This window comes from Crocodylus siamensis, chromosome 4, assembly GCF_052110815.1.
Source record: "Crocodylus siamensis isolate JL-2025a chromosome 4, ASM5211081v1, whole genome shotgun sequence".
Lineage (NCBI taxonomy): Eukaryota > Metazoa > Chordata > Crocodylia > Crocodylidae > Crocodylus > Crocodylus siamensis.
In genome coordinates this window covers 166,662,737-166,682,442 of record NC_143398.1, presented here as the reverse complement: position 1 = coordinate 166,682,442, position 19,706 = coordinate 166,662,737, and the positions used below count along the sequence as shown (strand labels likewise).

Below are 19,706 nucleotides of genomic sequence, written 5' to 3'. Positions count from 1 at the left end.
CCACAATGCATTAAGTAAAACAGGATTTGACTTGTGTTTAGTTAACCGGGTTGTTGGGTTGAGCCAGGGCACAGCTCTACAATTGATCCAATACCTTGCTGTATCTTTAAATATAGATGAAATGCTATTTAAAACAGCCTTCCCAATGATTAACTCAGAGTTCAGCTAGATGTCTTCACCAAGAATGTGCCAATACAAGAAAAGGAAAATCATAAAGAATAGAGGGCCCCCATGGGTCAATGGGTTTACAACAGTGCCTGAAATTTTGTCATTGACATCAGTGGGGCATAACTCCCATTAACTTCAATGGGCCCTGGAGTTCCTCCAGTGAATCTTGTTTCTGTATCAGACTATGACGTCTTGCACCACATTCAAGTGAGTTATGCTTTTGGATTCAGATTTGGGTTAATTACTTTTCCATCAATATTTAGAAGATTTACATCTTTTGTGCTGTGAAATCCAGTGGCTGCAACACACCTCATGAAGACCGAACATATATTTAGGATTCTTCCACTGACTTCCACTTCCAGCATAAAAACTGTAGCAGTACATGCTGTGCTGCTGTATCCATTGCCACATCCTTGAAGATTGTAACACTTACAAAGAAATATTACTCCTGTACAAAGTCGGCATCTTTACTGCTTCCATGGTGTTCTTGAGAGCGCTCAAGAACCTGCCCCTGCCCTGCACATGCCAAACCCAGAAATGAGGCAATGAAGAGACCCATGAAGATATCTCCCCCACATTGTCACTGCTCTCAATATCTGTGTTCAGAGTGTTCAAGAGCAACAATGGGGGCAGCTTCTCATGGCAACTTCAATCCCTCGTTTCCAGGTCTGGCATATGAGGAGCAGGAGCATGGGGTGGGAGTGTGCTTTCTGGCATGTGGTGCAGAGTAGTATACTTGTTTGCAGTGCAAGCAGTATAGACATACGCATAGTGATTTCTGGCCTGCTGCTTGTGAATTTCAAAGGGAAAAATATTTTGAATATGCCTTAGATGATATTGTTCTAGCATATATGGTTAATTCAAAAAATACTTCTTGCTCAAGTCTGAGCAATCTGCACATTTCTGAATAGAATGTTACAGATAAACAGCTACATACTACAGTAATTCCACTTAGATGTTGCAAATGTTAGACAAGGTTCAAAGGATTTGTCACCTGATCAGAGAATCACAGAATCATAGAAAATTAGGGTTGGAATGGAGCTCAGGAGGGTCATCTAGTCCAGCCCTCTGCTCAAGGCAGAACCATCCCAAACTAGATCATCCCAGCCAAACCTTTGTCTAGCTGGGCCTTAAAAACCTCCAAGGATGGAGATTCCATCACTTCTCTGGGTAACCTGTTCCAGTGTTTTACTACCCTCCTAGTAAGAAAATTCTTCCTAATATCTAATGTAAACTTCCCTTGCTGCAACTTGAGAACATTGCTCCTTGTCTTCTGCCACCAGTGAGAAAAGTCTAGCTCCATCCTCTTTCGAACCCCCCTTCAGGTAGTTGAAGGCTGCTGCTATTAAATCTCTATTAAATCTCCTCTCAGTCTCCTCTTCTCTAAATAAGCCCAGTTCTCTCAGTCTTTCCTAATAAGTCATGTGCCCCAGTCCCCGCACCATTTTTTCTGCCCTCTGCTGGACCCTATCCAATTTGTCCACATCCTTTCTACAGTGGGGGTGGTGAGGAAAACTGAACACAGTACTAGATGTGGCCTCAACAGTGCTGAACAGAGGAGAAGACTCACTTCTCTTGACCTGCTGGCAACACTCCTACTGATGCAGCCCAGTATGCCATTAGCCTTCTTTACAACAGCACACTACTGGCTCTCATTCAGCTTACTGTCCACTGTAATCCCCAGGTCCTCTTCTGTATAGCTGCCGCCCAGCCAGTCATTCCCCAGCCTGTACTGATGCATGGGATTGTTCTGTCCTAAGTGCAGGACTTTGCAATTGTCCTGGTTGAACCTCATGAGATTTCCATTGGTCCAATCCTCCAATTTGTCTAGGTCCCTCTGAATCCTAGCCCTACCCTCCAGCCTATCTACTAGTCCCCCCAGCTTGGTGTAATCTGCAAACTTGGAAGATGGCATAGAGTGCACCCTCAGCAAGACATTGAACAAAACTGTCCTCAGGACCAATCCCTGAGGCACTCCACTTGATACCAACTGCCAACTAGACATTTGATCTCACAGAAGGAATTTCTTTGGCTAATTTATTTCATAATTAATTATTTTATTTTCTACAAAATGCTATAACATCTCTGTAGTATGTTCTCTGTAATCCAAATCAGCATCGACTTCATCACAGATTCACATGATCTGGATCTTTGAAAAGCAGGTCATAAATTTGTGTGCTAATACAACGCAATCTTAAACAACCTTATTGTTACGTAAATAAACACTTTTCCCTACAGAAAAGATAACTGCAACTTTTTTAGATTGTATGTTCAACATACCCGCTTTTGTCCCTCTACTTTAGCTTGAGTATACTGACAGTTGGGTTAAATTAAAAAAAAGTTAACTACAGTAAAAGCTCTGTTATCCAGCATCCCCCAAGAATGGGGGATGCTGGATAACAAAATATTCCGGTTAATTGAGCGGCCCTGGCCACCGCTTCTCCCACCGCGTCTGGGGCGTCCCTCTGCCCCTCCCATGGCATCACCGTCCCTCCTGCAGCATCGCCACCCACCCCACGGGCCCTGCGGGACAGGGAGGTGGGCTCAGCACAACCTGTTATGCCCCCGGGCCATGGGGTTTCAGCAGCGTAGGCTGCTTTGCCTTTGGCCGTGGGGGCTCAGAGAAACCAGAAGTGCCATGGTGGGCATGTCTGGTTTCACTTTATCTTACAAGCTGGCATGCCAGTTAGTAGAGCATGCCGGCTTGTAAGATGCTAGATAGCACAGCTTTTACTGTACAATTTTAAGAGGAAGACTTTAAGGAATTTGGTAGTGCCACCAGTAAGTATATTTAACTTGTTTTATAGACTGTATTTAAAATCTTAATCTCTTATGGGTAATCTCTGTAATTCAGTTATAGTCCTAGCTATGCAAAAGTCATTTTAATTCATTAAAGAAATATATTTGTTGCAAAGAGAAATAAAACATAATTTTCAATTTCCAAAGTAAAGATAGAACATACTAATTTTGTGAAAACATTGTTTTAGCATATATTTAAAAGATCTTTCATATGTTCAGATATCAGTGCTCTGCTGATACTATATTCTTTTCCAAACCTTTTCAGGTTTTTCAGAACAGAGTAAGAAATCATTCTGAAAGTAATATGATTTATTGTTTTTTAAATAACTGCCTTATGTTACCCAATACATTATGACAAAGCCTTGCTACGCTAGCCCATGGCTATATGAGTTCTCGAAATGGAGTTTCATTGATGTTATAATACAAAAAGCAGCATCTCTGTACAAATTCACAGATGATACCAAATTATGGGGTAAAGTTAACACACTACAGGGTAGGGGACAATTTCAGGCAGATCTGGACAGGTTGGAAAAGTGGGCAGAACAGAATAGGATGCAATTCAACAAAGACAAAGTGCTGCACCTAGTGAAAAGCAATCACCAGCACACTTATATGCTGGGAGAGGACCTTCTAAGCAGCACAGCAACAGAAAGGGATCTTGGAGTCATTGTTGACACCAAGATGAACATGGGTTGTCAGTGTGACAAAGTGATCAGTACAGCTAACTGCACTTTATCATGCATTAGCAGGTGCATGAAGAACAGGTCCAGGCAAAGCCCTATGAGAAGAGACTCAGGGACCTGGATCTCTTCAGCCTCTCCAAAAGAAGTCTGAGAAGTGATCTTGTGGCCTCCTACAAATTCACAGGGGGGGAGGGGAAGGGAAGGGCAGCAAGGAATAGGAGATGCTCTGTTTACAAGGGCACCCCTTGGAGTAAATAGGGGCAACAGCCACAAACTGACGGATTTAGGTTAGACATCAGGAAGAACTTCTTTACAGTAAGGGTTGTCAGAATCTGGAATGGGCTTTCGAGGGAAGAGGCTAGACATGCACCTGGCTGGAGTCATTTAACCCCAGTGCTCTTTCCTGCCCAGGGCAGGGGGTCAGATCCGATGATTTACTGAAGTCTCTTCCAACCCAAACATCTATGGCTATGAATCAACTACTACCATATTTTTCTGGCATACAACATACCCCCTCCCCCAATAAAAAATGTGCCTTGTTGTAGAAAGTCTGAATGAAGAAAATAAATTTATTTCCTTGAAAATACCAGTAAGTACATTATCTTCCCAGGGAAATCATAGGCAGCTTTGGGGAGCAGGGGACAAGACTGTGGTTGCTCTTTTAACCCTCTGCCTCCAGGACACCGTGGATATGACTGGCTGAACCAAATGCCCTCACTCCTGTCTTATGGAGCTGAGCTGCAGTGGGGGAAGAGGAGGGAAACCAGCAACACCTGCCAATTCAAGCAGAGGCCCACCTAGCTGATTCACTAGAAGCCTAAGTCCCAGCCATCCTGGTTCAGGAGGAAGAAAGCAACAGATCAGAATATATTGGGGTGAAGATAAAAGGTGAAAAGATACAGCACCAATATAATAATGGGAATTTATTATAGATCACCGAGTCAGGAAGAAGTGGATGAGGAGGTGTCAAAATTATCCAAAATTATGCGATGCAGCTGATGGGAGATTTAAATTTTCCAGGTATCTCCTTGTCCTGACCACTAGGGAAGAATTTGTGGAAGATGTGAAGGTGATGGGAAACTTGGGCAGAAGTAATCATGATATGACAGAATTCATGATTCTAAGACAAGGAAATCATGAAGTCTGCAAAACTAAGTTGCTAGAGTTCAAAAAGGAAAATTTAAGCCAATTGAAGGAGGTAATAGGCACAGCAGCATGGGAAAAAAAAAGACTGAAGGATACAGGCACCCAGGAGGAAGCTTCTAAAGGGCACATTACTAGAAGCCCAGCATGAAACCGTTCCAACACAATGGAAACACAAGAAAGGCAAGAGACCAATGTGGCCATGCAAGGAGCTTCTAGGATGCCTCACATGCAAAAGGAAAGCACATAGGTAATGAAAAGATGGGCAGGTCACCAAGGAAGCATACCAAGAACGTGCAAGGACAAAGTGAGGACGGCAATGTTAAAAATGAGTTTCACCTTGCAAGAGAAGTTAAAGACAACAAGAAGAGGTTATATAAATATGGTGGCCAGAAAAGAAAGATGAAGAAAGCTGTGGGTCCATTATTAAATAGTCAGGCAAACTCCTAACAGAAGATACAAAGAAGGCAGAGCTACTCAACAGATACTTTTGCCTCTTCACAAAGAAGTTAAGCTGCAAACGGACATGTAATAAGGATTATTTGGATGAAGAAAGGGACAAGCTGAGCAATGAGATAACAAAACAAGCAGGCAGAGAGCTTTTGATGGGTCTGAATTTATTCAACTCAGCAGGATCTGATGACCTTCATCCCAGAGTATTGAAGGAGTTGGCAGAGTAGATTTCCAAGACCGTGGCAATAATATTTACCAAGTTGTGAGAGATGGGCAAAGTACCAAAGGACTGGAACAGGGCCAACACAGTTGTCCTCTTTAAAAAAGGCAAAAAGGAGGCCCAGGGAACTATAAACCAGTTAAGCATATCTCAGTCTCCACAAAGTTACTGGAGGATATTATAAGGAAATCTATTTGTAAAGATCTGGATAAGGAAAAGCTAAACAGAAGCAGCCAGCATTGATTTACTAAGAACAAACCATGCCAAACAAATTTTGTGGATATAGTGTATCTGGACTTCAGCAAAGCTTTTCACAAAGTCCCACATGACCTTCCGTTAAACAAATTGGAGAAATTTAGGCTAGACAAAACTACTACAAGGTGGACAGACAACTGGCTAGATAGCCACAAGCAAAAGGTAATTACAAATGGATCCATGTCAGAATGGCAGGAGGTTTCAAGTTAAGACCCAAAGGAGTTTGCCCTGGGCCTAGTGCTGTTCAATAGAGGTGTACAAAGCAGGCCCTATTCAATTTGGATTCGGCCTGAATTGGGGATAGTGATTCGATTCATTATTTTGGATCACTATCCCCAATTCAATTTGGCCAATTCCGAATCTGAAGATTTGATGCCAATTTGGAGCGATTCGGACACAGACACAGCTTTAAATGCTGTTTCTACATACCTTGAAGTACCAGCATGACTCATGAATGCTGCAATGCTGGGGTGGATGGAGCATCCCACAGAAGTGTGGGAGGGTCCCCCACATGCTGGAAGTGGACCAGAACTACTTCCAGTACACTTTTGGCTCTGCCAGGGAGCATGCAGGCCTCACCCCCCGCACTCCCTCAGTTCAGTGATCAGACATGGGTGCCCTCCCAGACCCAGGGGTCACCAGTCACCAAGCTGGGGGGGCACGCCCCCCTCCCCCGTGTCCTCCTCCGCAGACCTGGAAGTGGACCAGAAGTGCTTCTGATCCACTTCCGGGTCTGCTGCCAAACATGCTGGGAACCACCCTGTGCTCTTGCGGGATGCTCCATCTGCCTGATCATCACAGCATTCATGAGCCGCCTGATACCTTTAGGTATGTAGAAAAAAAAATGTAAATCTGTGTCCATGTCCGAATCGCTGAATCTTTTCGAATCTCTCTGAACTGATTTGGAGGGTTCCGATTCAATTCAGAGAGATTAAAGCATCCTCTGATTCAATTCACATTTGGAGATTCAGCCACTGAATCAAGCCAAATCTCCACCAAATCAAATGAGGAATCAAAGCTTCACATAGCCCTACTGTTCAATGTGTTTATTAATTATTTGGATCCTAGAATAGAGAGCTTCTGGAGCAAATTTGTGGACATCATGAAACTGGGAAGGACTATAAGCATATTGAAAGATAGGAGTGCGGTTCAGAAGGATCTTCACATATTGGAAAGCTGGGCTGGAGCTAACAACATGAAATTTAATGCTGACAAATAAAAGGTGCCATACCTTGGGTGCATCTGTATGATACACTTTACTGCACAGCAGACTAATTTGTTGAGCAGTAAAGCATCACTGTCTACACATGTGCAGCAACTAGGGTGCAGCAGACTAATGTGCCAAACTGTTGGATAATCCCCTCAGATACAAGTGGTATCTAGCAGCAGACTAAATTACTGCACTTAAGTGCACATGTAGATGGTGATGTCAGGATTAGTTTACTCTGGCTCAAATTGAGCTGCAGTATATTCAGTCCTTAATTGCACATGTAGCCCCGCCTCTTGGAAATAGTTAAAAACAAATATAAATTGAGTAACATCTGGCTGGATGGCAACACTACAGAAAAGGAACTAAGAGTTCTGGTAGCAACAGTTTCAACATGAGTCTGTAGTGTGATATAGCTGCACAAAGGACAAAGATTTTGGGCTACATCACTAGGAGCATTAGGTGCCCTCAGCTTCCAGGTTTCTAACATCTGACATTCAAGAAAGAACCACAGGGTGAAACTTGCGTACTGGCCAGATGTACCTTCCCTTTGCGACAGACTGGTAGATGCAGCACTGGGAGGAAAGGGGGGGGGCAGTATTTTGTTTGCTTTACTTGCATTATTCTTATTGGCTATCACTATGTATCAATAAAATGTGCTTATTACTGAATTGAAGAAGTTGTGGTGGGTCTGAGGGTTTGGGTCCAGCTGGAACACGGTATCTAGATCATAAATCCAGTGCCAGCAGAGGCAATCGGATCTCTTTATTCAGCACTGGTCAGATTTCATCTAGAGTATAGTGTGCGGTTTTAGGCTCTACATTTTTAAAAGGATATGGAGAAGTTAGAGAGCATCCAGAAGTCAGTGGCAAAAATGATAATGGGCTTGGAAGGCAGGTCATATAAGGAAAGGTTGCAGAAAGTAGGCATGTTCAGCTTGCAGAAAATGCACTTAAGAGGAGACATGAGTGCAATCCAAATATCTGAAGAGCTGCCATAAAGAAGAGGGAAAATATTTGTTCTCTCTTGCTGCAGAAAGTAGGACACAGACCAATGGCTTGAAGCTCCAGCAAAGCAAGTTTAGATATAAGGAAAAACTTCTTCACTATAAGAACAGTAAGTCAGTAGGCTGCCTAGGGAAATTGTGGTATCTACATCACTGGGGTGTTCAAGAATAGGTTAGATAAGCATTAATCAGGGATGATCTAGGACTAGTTATGTCTTTGATCTACTTGGTATTTCCCATGCTTCTGGGCTTTGCTGGTTGCTATATGGAGCCAGGAAAGATTTTTTCCCACTCTTGTTACTACATGTCAGAGGGCTTTTGTTTGTTTATTTTTTTGCCTTCCTTAGAAGCACTGGCTTTTGGTTGTATCCAAGACTGGAGATTTTTACTTGGGTGTGCCAACACTCCTGCCAGGACTGAACCTGGATGTCTCTGGCTATAGGGTCTTGCCCCTCCACTCAGGTTTTAAGTCAGGAAAGAATTTTACACCATGATCAGACCAGTATATGGAGGTATTGCTTTCCTTTGTGTCTGTTCCTTGGATCTCTTGAGTGTATTTTAACAACCATCACAGCAGCAGGTCACTGATCACCACTACCCCCTGCTTTACCTGTGGCAGGTTAGGGTGTTATGCTTGTGGTTTTGTCAGGATTAACTGCTTGGTCATAAAGAATTTCTAGACCTCAGGGTTGGAAACAGAACCTGAGAAATGTGAACTTTAAATAAACAAATGTACTGACTGGCTTTATCTACACTGGATTTTTTTTTTTTTTTAAGAAAAAAAAGTTAAAGGACTATGAAGAGTAGTCCAGGATATTCAAATATTCAGGAAGCACCTACAGGCATGCTTACAAATGTGAGCTATTGATAATGTGGTATTAATACTCAAGTAACTTCAGGCAAAGAATGACAAACAGCCTGGAAGAATAGTTTTGAGAGGCGATCTGCCATGGGGTATTAAACCTTCAACCTAAAAAATGATGACAATTTAAACCTTGATATTAAATATTTCATTGATAGTAACAGATTGAAATAAGCAATCTATATTTATCTCCCCATGACCTGCCTTCCCTGATTCTGCACATACCCAGCTGCCAAAACTACCAGCTTCTCTGTTTACCACCTATGATACAGATGGTACTAGCTACCACTGTGTCCACTTGGAACTTCTCTCAGGCATTCGAACAAAAGAAAATGAGCTAGCATAAATGAAAAATCTCTTGTGCGTGCCAATTTACAAGAGTAAGTTGACACAAGCTTTGGCAACAATCATCTGACAAGAAATTCTAAGTCAGCTTAAAAAGAACTGACAACTGAACTAGGATATTGCCAAAGTTCAAGTCTGCACAAGGCCATTAGATGCAAGAGGATTTCTGGCTCTCCAAAAACTATTCAAATTTGCAAATATCACACCTTTATAAAATATGCTGCATACTAAAAAATATTAGGAAAAAATTTGAGGACAGTTAGCAGTACAAAGAGGATCAATGGACAATTAAATAGGATCCAGTACAAGAGATATTATATTGTGTCAGTTGGCAGTATTTACAAAACTGAGATCCATTGCCATCATCCATAACTTCTATGAGTCATTCAATTCTCTACTCTGTTACCTTGGTTATGAAGCTGTAATTCATTAGTTACATCAATATTCAACTGGTGTAATACAGTAAAGTCAGACATGCTGAATTTTTCCAGCAAACAGGCCTACTAATCCAGGTCCTTTCTACTTGATGTATTTATGTATTCCACGTGACATTCAGGTTCAGCATAATCTAATCTCATTATTAAAAAAAGTTTTTAGCCCTTTAAAATTGCTGAATTCCAAGTGTTAGAAAATTCCAAGTATAATAAATGCAATGCTGCTTTCATTAGTCTATAAGTTGCCAGAATGATGGCGCCACAAAATGTAAAGTCCTTTATTATCCCATTCATTCTCCCATTAGTAAAAGTGAGCCTACTATTATTAACTGACAATCATTTACAATAAAAATATATATATTCTGTCCCACAGAATTTAATTAGAAATAGAATTCAGCCCTTTCTACTGCATGAGTATGACATCCTTGTTTTAGAGGCAAATTAGTTTAGCTCACAAAGAAGGTATATGTACCAAAATAAAAAAGTTTAACTCTTCTTTAAAACACTAACCACATGATACCTACTGCCAGAACAGGCTTCAGACTATGGTCACTGTGAGGTGAAGCACTTGGATGGAAATCAGCAAGTGGGCCAAATGCAGAATCACTGCTCCTCCTCACTAGAAGTGGTGTGCCTAAAGGACAAAATAAAAGATCAAGGGTCAAAATAGATGAAGGGGAAATTAATACGTAACATTGCCATAAATTAAAAAGACTTCCAGCTTTTACATTCAAGGGTTTCTTTTTCCTTTTTTACTACTGTCCATAAATTATTAGATCTGATAGTATTTGGTCATTCATTACCCACTGACACAAAAATGAGAAGACTAAAGACACAACTGTACAACCCTCTGCTATGGCAACAGTAATTTGGCCAGATGCGGGCTGAAATCAAAAGCTGCTGTCAAACAGGGGAAAGGGACACATTCTCTCAGAAAAAGTAAAATAGCTTCTTGAAATTGCAAGCATCCATGGCCATATGCACGATCATAATAATATCAAAATTATATGATCATTTTAAGGAAGTGTCATATAACCATAATCATAGAAAATTAGGGTTGAAAGGGACCTCAGGAGGTCATCTAGTCTCACCCTGAGCTCAAGGCAAGACCATCCCGAACTAGATCATCCCAGCCAAACCTTTGTCTAGCTGGGTCTTAAAAACCTTCAAGGATGGAGATCCATCACCTCTCTGGATAACCTGTTTCAGTGTTTTACTACCCTCCTAATGAGAAAATTCTTCTAACTTAAAACTTCCCTTGCTGCAACTTGAGAACATTGCTCCTTGTTCTGTCATCTACCGCCACTGAGAACAGTTTAGTTTCAACCTTTTTCAAACTCCCCTTTAGGTAGTTGAAGACTGCTATTAAATCCTCTCTCAGTCTTCTCTTCTCTAGACTACATAAGCCCAGTTCTTTCAGTTTGTCCTAAGTCATGTCCCCAGTCCCCTGATCGTTTTTGTTGCCCTCTGCTGTACCCTCTCCAATTTGTCCACATCCTTTCTATAGTAGGGGGTCCAAAACTGAACGCAGTACTCCAGATGTGGCCTCACTAGTGCTGAATAGAAGGAAATAATCACTTCCCTTGACCTGCTGGCAAGACTCTTACTGATGCAGCCCAGTATGCCATTAATCTCCTTTACAACAAGGGCACACTACTGGCTCATATTCAGCTTATTGCCCACTGTAACCCCTGCAGCAGAATGCCATCTCTGTCTCTCCCCAAACTCTGCTATCAGGCTAATTATCTATCTGACAATTTGGTTACCATGGTCACTACAAAGGGCAGACACCCCTGGCCCCACTGGCTTTAGGTAATCCTGAGTTGTAGCCTGAGCTGGATACATTCCTGAGGTAGGGGGAAACCTGCTCCTTCTGTCTACATGGCTGGCCTCACACACATGGGTGGTAGTGGTGGTGGACTTACACTCCCTATTGTTCTAAGCAATGTCAGCATGACTGGGAGGAGCCTGGAGACCCTGCCAGTCTACCCAGCAACCAGCGACGCATTTCAAATTGGATGGCTGGCAGTCAACAACTGCTGACCTTCACTTGATCAGGTAAATGAGGTCATAAGGTTTATATAAGGTAAAAGCTGCCCAGAAGAGGGGCAGCAGCCATGAACTGTCTGCCTCTAGAGGGAATCTCCACCTGCCTCTGGATGATACCTGTGAATAAGCTACTTGAGATCTAACTAAATATAATGCTTGCAGTAACTCAGATAAATGATCAAAGGCTACCATGCCACTGTTTGCTCTAAGGTATTTCTCTGATATTGCTCTACCTTGTACCCTATTCCAAACCTCCTCCTTGTAACCAATACAGTTCTCATCTGTACCTAGCATGGGAGACTTATTGGGAGACAGTCTAGAATTTATGCCTTGGGGTCCCCTTGGTTCGTCTAAGGGTGCTTCAGACTGAGGGAAGCATCCCAAGTTCTTCCAGTATGTCTAGTACACCTCAAGGACTACTAAGCCTGTGTGTTCACAGGGGGCACAGGGCCAAAATTAGTCCAGACCCTGGGTGGTGGCAGCACTACCCCCAGGATTGCAGGTGTGCTCAAGGAAGGGGGTTGGCCAGATGCGAGGCATCCCCAGGGAGGAACCTGGAGCCTGGAAGGTGGTTAGTTGCAGTGAGGTGGGTGGCTCAGAGCAGGAGCACCCCCTGCTGGCCCACCACAACCCCCAGGTCCTTTTCTGCAGATCTGCTGCCCAGCCAGTCAGCCCCCAGCCTGTATTGATATATGGGATTATTCCATCCTAAGTGCAGGACTTTGCAATTGTCCTTGTTTAACCTCAGATAAGATACAGTTCAATAAGCACAAGATACAGAGATTGTGCTTGTTTTGTTAGCTGCTACTATATAACAGTAGTGAGTTGTTCAGGCTGACATTTATAGTATCAGCTTTTATTTTGTTGTTCAACACTAGCCTGGCAGAAAAGGATCCCAGGATCTCATTTCAGAAGTTTCATCTTTTCCTTGGAGATATCTGAGAGAGTGCTGGATGCTTATTCATATTTCTCTCAAGACTCTTAAGTAATAAAAGAATATAATGATACAAAGGGCCACTTGGGTTGTAATGCCACCAGTTTACAGATGACATACGTTGTCTTTTTATAAGGCTTCCATGATGCATCTCTTAAAACTGTTTTCCCAGTGTCTGACTGAGGCAGTAAGCTGACTATGATCAACAGAGATGATCAGAGATGAGGGTGTTTTATAGATGCAAACATCCAGAAGTTGTGTTAGAAGCTTCAGCATCTGCCATGCATTATTAAGAACTGCATCCTTTGTCACAAATATATCCCTGCACTCTGATTCACCATGGATTCAAAAGATAACACCTGTGTCCATAAGCAGTTGTTTTATATATGCATTTGACTAAACAGCTTCAGCAAATCCTCATTAAGTAGGATCTCACTGGCATTGTCCAACTGTTCAGGCCAATATGCTTTACAATGAACCATCCTCAAAGACAATTCAGAACCAGAACAAAGTTGCCCAGCTGCAAGGATGTGCTAGTTCTATGAAAAAGAATACAATACAACTCTAAAAATAAAGGTGCTGTTTTTTTAAAAAAAATTAAAGTATTTCTCATATTAATTAAAACAGTGAGAGGGATTTTTCTTCAAGTCATGTTCAAGATAAAAATACTTTATCTTTGGACTGAGACCAAACATGTAAAAGGATTATTTTTCAGAAGTTGCAACTGAGTGAAAACAGGGTTATAACCGACAGCTTTACAATATTAATTATAGTGGTTGCTATTGGTGGCAGCTATAATTACCAGTTCTATAGCAGAAGTTGAGTAATTTTCAACAGAAGTTCTGAAGTTAGAGACACTAATAGAATACAAGAATGACTGAGCCAAATTCATTCCCAGTGCAGTATCACTGGCTCCACTGGAGTTACACCAGGAATGAATTTGGCTACTGCACAATATCAAACTGGAGTAACAAAGAGCCTAATCCTGTCTGCCTTACTCACTTTAGTAGGAACTTACTAACACAAGTAATCTATTACGAACTTATGGGACAAAGTACTATTCAACATGAATACGAAAGACATAATTAGGACCCATATCTATGTTGGAGAGAAAATGATTTCAAAGTCCTTTGTTTGCATGAACAATGAAACAGTAAAAAGTGAGTATGTTTTACTGGCTTAAATGATATTGGTCACGATACAAAGAACTTTTTATATTTTTAAAAGTGTATTTGGAAACAGCTGAGTGATTTCTAAATTTATCAACCTAGTATCATTTTCCAAAAGCATAAAAGCATAAATAGTAGATTAAAGTCACTTTGGAATGGTAAATGTATCTAACACCCTATCACATTTGTCTTTTGACTTTAACATTTTTCTTGTCTCAATTTTGTGTTTGTTTCAACATAGTGCTTGAGACAGTATGTTTCCCTCTCTTTCTATATTAACTTTGATAAGAACTTATTGGACCAGCTTCAGTTTGCGTTTCAATCTACCAACAGCACAAAACCTGCTTTATTAGAGGAAGTTATTAAAATGCTATTTCTGACAATTACTATTTCTCACTCATCCAATTTTTCTCCAAGTATAACATTTAAAATTGGCCATTTCAATCCTTTTAGATGGACATCACAGATAGACAAACTTCTGTTTCTTTCCTGAAATGCTACCACTTTTACCAATCTTTCTTATTCCATTTAAATTCCCAGATGCCTTTTCTATGAAGCAACATTCAAATGACTGCCTTCTTTTTCATGGGTACACACTTGCTTTTTTGGCCAGTGTATCTTTATTTTTTTAATTTACCCTATTAGTTCAACTCAAACTGTATTGAATGCATCATTTTTTACATTACCAGCAACTCTAAACATACACTTGCTCTGCCTGCCTTCAGAAATTTAAAATCCAAATTGATCACAGCTTTCTCCTTCTAAATACCTCAAAATATAGGACATGTTCTGATGAACATGAGGAACATCCTTAAAATGATGTTCTAAACTCTTTGATTCTTGATTTAATTGCATTGTTAGCTTGGCCTTTTCCTTGATCTTGATCTAAATCAGTGGTCTCCAAAGTGGGGTGCGCAAGACGATCCACTGGGGTGCGGGAAGAAAATATTAGAACTTCTATTTATATTTATATAAATATACGTATATTGGGGGTGCGTGCTCAAAATTTTTTTACTGATAGGGGTGCGCAATCAAAAAAAGCTTTGGAGACCACTGTTCTAGATCTACTTTCAATCCCCTGGTCTCCCATATCTTAACCTCCTCTCATATCTGCAACAGGGGCAAGCTTTCATGGCTGCTGCAAGCACCAGCCAGCCTCCTATCTATGGGCCAGCCACCAACCTCACTCACCTGTCATGCCTTAATATAATAGTATAGAGGATGTTAATCAGGTGGGAGGCTGCCTGTTTTGAACCCCGATGTTTAGGAAGATCTTCACAGCTCCTACGCTGCGGCCCAAGCCTTGCAGATAGCATCTCAGGCAGCTGGACTCAGCCAGACACTTCGTCCATTAGCTGTGGTACCCTCTATGGGACCTTCAGCTCCCACTTTGGCCCTGGCCCTGTCTCAGGCCAGTTGGGACCCCAAGCCTCTTTTACAGTTTTGCAAAGAGCTCTCCAGGTTGGCAGAGTTCCAGCCTTCAAGGGGCTGTGGGAAATGGGAGGAGGGTGGTCAGGCAGGGGGCACCATGTCCATGTACATGCACATGACTGCCAGGCAGCCTGGAGAGCAGCTCCTGCAGGTAAGTCTGAGGGGTGGGGAGGAAACTGAGGCCCCCATAAGCAGGGAGGAAGGGAGTTGGTAATAAGTACAGAGTTTATCCTGTCTCCCCAATTTTCTCAAGCTATCTTTTCTGCTGGATCACAAACCAAGCAAACTAGAAGAAAATACATATTATCCCTACTATTGCTGCTTCTCTGGCGAGTTGCATTTGCCCTAACAAAAATATACTTCCTACAGGACTACACAGTGTTAATCTAAATATTGAATCCGGGAGGTGGGCAATCCTTATTGTTGTACTAACTGCTGTCTTCTTTTAAATGAATAGCAAAAATAAAATGTAGTTGTTGTTTCAGCTTTTTCTGTAAGTAGCTGAAAGATCTGAAATACAAAGTAAGGCATCTATAGTCCTAGGAGGTATTCAATGCTGGACCATATGTACAACATAAGGCACCATCAGAAGTATCAAAAAACAACTTCCCAACCCACTAATAAGTTAAAAAGGGTCACCAAATAATCAAAACCCATTAAGTGGAATTTATATAACGCTATCACAATAAATAAAACCAAGGTCTTATGCTCTCTGCAATTAAATGATCAGGAATGCTAAAGGGCAGGCAGTTTTGGTACTTTACTCATTCAGATGTCACCTGTAGGTACATTGATATAAATATGCCACTGACTACCATATTAAGAAAGAAAGATATAGTGGGCACCAAAGGTCTGTTGTCATTTCTACATGATAAACTTAATGCATAAGTTTGAGTTGGTAACAAGAATTAAAGAACTTTGAGTGGGATGTATAATAACCACACAATTCCAGCTCAAAGCACGTGCTAATCCTTATGAAAAAGGTATGGAATTCTTGATAGTGACAGACAGTACAAATATTCTTTCAAGACAATAAGCACAATTTCATAGATTTCACAGACATTAGGGCTGGAAGGGACCTCGGAAGATCGAGTCCAGCCCCCACCCAAAGGGCAGGAAGTCAGCTGGGGTCATAGGATCCCAGCAAGATAAGCATCCAATTTGCTCTTGAAGGTGTTCAAAGTAGGTGCTTGAACCAGCTCCAATGGCAGGCTGTTCCAGACCTTGGGAGCTTGGACAGTAAAGAAATTCTTTCTTCTGTCCAGCCTGAAACGGTCTCGCAGTAGTTTATAACAGTTCAACCTCATCATCCCTTGTGGCTCTCTGGTGAACAAACGTTCCCCCCAGATAGTGGTCACCCCTGATACGTGGCCACCAGATCACCCCTGATCCTGTGCTTTTCCAGGCTAAAGAGCCCCATGGCTCTCAGCCTGTCGTTGTAAGGTCTGTTTTCCTGACCTCTGATCATGCATGTGGATCTTCTCTGGACTCTCTCAAGCTTCTCCACATCCTTTTTGAATTCTGGGGCCCAAAACAGGACAGAGTACTCCAGCTGCGGCCTCACCAAGGCCGAGCACAAGAGGAGAATGACGTCCCAGTATTTGCTTGAGAAGCATCTATGGATGCAAGCCAGTGTTTTGGTCGCTTTACTAGCCGCAGCATCATATTGCAGGCTCGTGTTCATCTTGTGGTCAATAACCCCCAAGCCTCTTTCTTCCGTAGTAGTAGCCAGCGTAGCACTACCGAGCCTATAAGGAAGCTGCAGGTTTTTCCTCTCAAGGTGGAGAACCTTGCATTTTTCAGTGTTAAACACCATCAGGTTCTTGTCCGCCCTTTTGCCTGTCCACGTCAGCCTGGATCTCACTCCTATCTTCAGGTGTGGATGCTTTGCCCCAAAGTTTGGTGTCATCGGCAAACTTGGCCAGTCTGCTTCTGACTCCAGTGTCCACATCGTTAATGAAGACGTTAAACATTATGGGTCCAAGGACAGAGCCTTGGGAGATTCCACTGGTCACAGGGCACCATGACGATTGACTTCCATCAATTACCACTCTCTGGGTCTGACCATGGAGCCAATTCCCCAACCAATGGATCGTGGTGGACCCAAGGCCACAATTGGCCAGTTTCGCCAAGAGGTGATCATGGGATACCAGATCAAAGGCTTTTTTGAAGTCAAGATATAGGACATCAATCTCTTCTCTCTTGTCCAGGTGATAGATCAACTGGTCATAGAAGGAAATGAGATTAGTTATGCAAGACCTACCCGCAACAAACCCGTGCTGGCTATCCCTTAGGATGTGGACACTGGGCAGCCCATTAAGGATGGCCTCTTTAATAACCTTTTCTAAGACCTTCCCTGAGATAAAGGTCAGGCTGATGGGCCTATAGTTCGCCGGATCCACTTTCTTCCTTTTCTTGAAGATAGGCACCATGTCAGCCTTCTTCCAGTCTTCGGGCACTATACCAGAGCGCCAGGAGTTTTCAAAGGTTCATGCCAGAGGCTGGGCTATGATGCTTACCAGCTACTTCAGTACTATGGGGTGTAGATTGTCAGGGCCAGCTGACTTGAAGGTATCCAGGCTTTCAAGGTGTTCCTTCACAAGGTCAGCTTTGATGGAGGGTAGGGGATCTCCCTCACCCGGACCTCCCTGTCCCATAGTGGGCATGGGCATCCCATGGGACTGATGAAAGACCGACGCAAAGTACACATTTAATAGGTGTCAGTTGTCCCATCTGGTTTAGCAGGGTTTCCAGCATTTCCCTTGCTTTTCCTCTGGCTCCCCACGTATCTGAAAAAGGACTTTTTATTGCCCTTGATACTCGAAGCTACTTGGAGTTCAGTTGCAGCCTTGGCTTTCCTGGTTTGCTCCCTGTAGGACTGGACCAGTGCAGAATATTCCTCCTTGGAGGTGAATCCCATCCTCCACCCTTTGTAGGCCTTTCTTTTTAGCCACAAGAGGTCTGCTAGATCCCTGGAGAGCCAGGGGGACTGCTGTGCCCTCTTGCTGCCTTTCCTGTGAGATGGAATAGAATTAGCTTGTGCATTGAGGAGCAACCACTCTTCCTGAACTCCCCTCCCCCTGGAGTCCTGGTCCCTTAGGGCCTGACTGACAAGCCTCCAGAGCTTGTCAAAGTCAGCTTTCCTGATGTCAAGGACTTCAGTGTTGCTGACTGACTTGCCAGCTTTATGGTGGATGGTGAAGGTGATCAGCTCATGGTCACTGTCACCCAGCTTCCCATCGATCACTAGGTTGCTGATTAGATCATCCCCAGTAGCTAGTACCAGGTCGTGCAGCGCTCTTCCTCTCATTGGCCCGTAGACTTGAGTCCGGTAGAGGTCATCCACACATGATAGGAAGCTTTGTGTCCATTCGGATTTTGCTGAGTGATCCTCCCACAAGATGTTTGGGTAGTTGAAGTCACCTATGACAACCATGGTCCTGGAGCATGTGGCCTCAGCCAGTTCCCGGGCAAACTCCTGGTCAAGCTCTTGACTTTGGGTGGGAGGTCTGTAGTAGACTCCCACTGTTGTGTCCCTGTGCTGTGTTCCCCATGAATTTTAATCCAGAGGGTCTCCAGTCATCCGCCCTGGTCGCCAACATCAGCTTGCAGGGATGCATAGCTTTCCTTAACATAGAGAGCTACAACCCTGCCCCTTTTATCTACTTGATCTCTCCTGTACAAGGTATACCCGTCTATACCCATGGTCCAGTCATGGGTGGACTCCCTCCAGGTCTCCATTAACCCTATGATGTTGTAATTATTTGTGTTAAGCAGGAGGACGAGTTCCTCCTGCTTATTCCCCAAGCTCCTGGCATTTGTGTACAGGCACGGAAGTGTCCCTTTGGGGGCTCTTGCCTTGCCCACAGATTGTACCAGGGCTGGGGCAGGGGTAGGCTCCCTTAAGTGCCTTGGCCTGTTGGCTTTGCAAGGGTTGCTCAGCAGGCCAGCAGTGGCGATAGTTGTTCTGTCCCCCAGGAGGCTTAGTTTAAAGCAGGTCAGCCAGTCTGTCTGAGAAGAGCCTCCTCCCCAGCCGAGAGAGGTGGAGGCCAACTCTTCCCAGCAGATCGCTGCCTCTCGCCAAAGAGTGGGCTGTGGTCATAGAAGCCAAAGCCTTCCCAATGACACCAATGCCACAGTCTTTGGTAAACTACCTGGATCCTCCTCTCCCTCCTCAGCCCATACCCTGAGACTGGGAGGATCGAAGAGAACACCACCTGTGCCTCCAGATCCTTTAGTCCCGCTCCCAAATCCCTGTAGCGCCTCATGACCTGGCTGGGAGTCATATCATTGGTGCCCACATGAATAAGGAGCACGGGATCATGGTCTGTGGGCTGGAGGATCTTAGGGAACTTCTCCGCAACGTCTTGGATGCAGGCCCCTGGGAAGCAGCAGCCTTCCTGGGCGAAGGGGTCGGGACGGCAGATTACCCTCTCAGTCCCCCTCAATTAAGCCACTGTATGTAGATAATGGTTCCCAGAGAATACATTCAGTGAAAATGTGGTAGAGGTGCATTACACATACATAGCTTAAATATGTTCATCATGG

General features: G+C 43.2%; 1 protein-coding gene across 3 annotated transcripts in view; it reads right to left on the bottom strand.

Moving 5' to 3' along the window:
- PARD3B (par-3 family cell polarity regulator beta) overlaps positions 1–19,706 on the bottom strand; it is a 765,403-nt gene that overhangs the window by 460,105 nt on the left and 285,592 nt on the right. For all 3 annotated transcript variants that reach the window (XM_090044807.1, XM_090044808.1, XM_090044806.1), the window contains exon 5: positions 10,100–10,209. In XM_090044807.1, the coding sequence (XP_089900933.1) occupies positions 10,100–10,209 (110 nt within the window). The remainder of the gene's footprint in view (positions 1–10,099; positions 10,210–19,706) is intronic.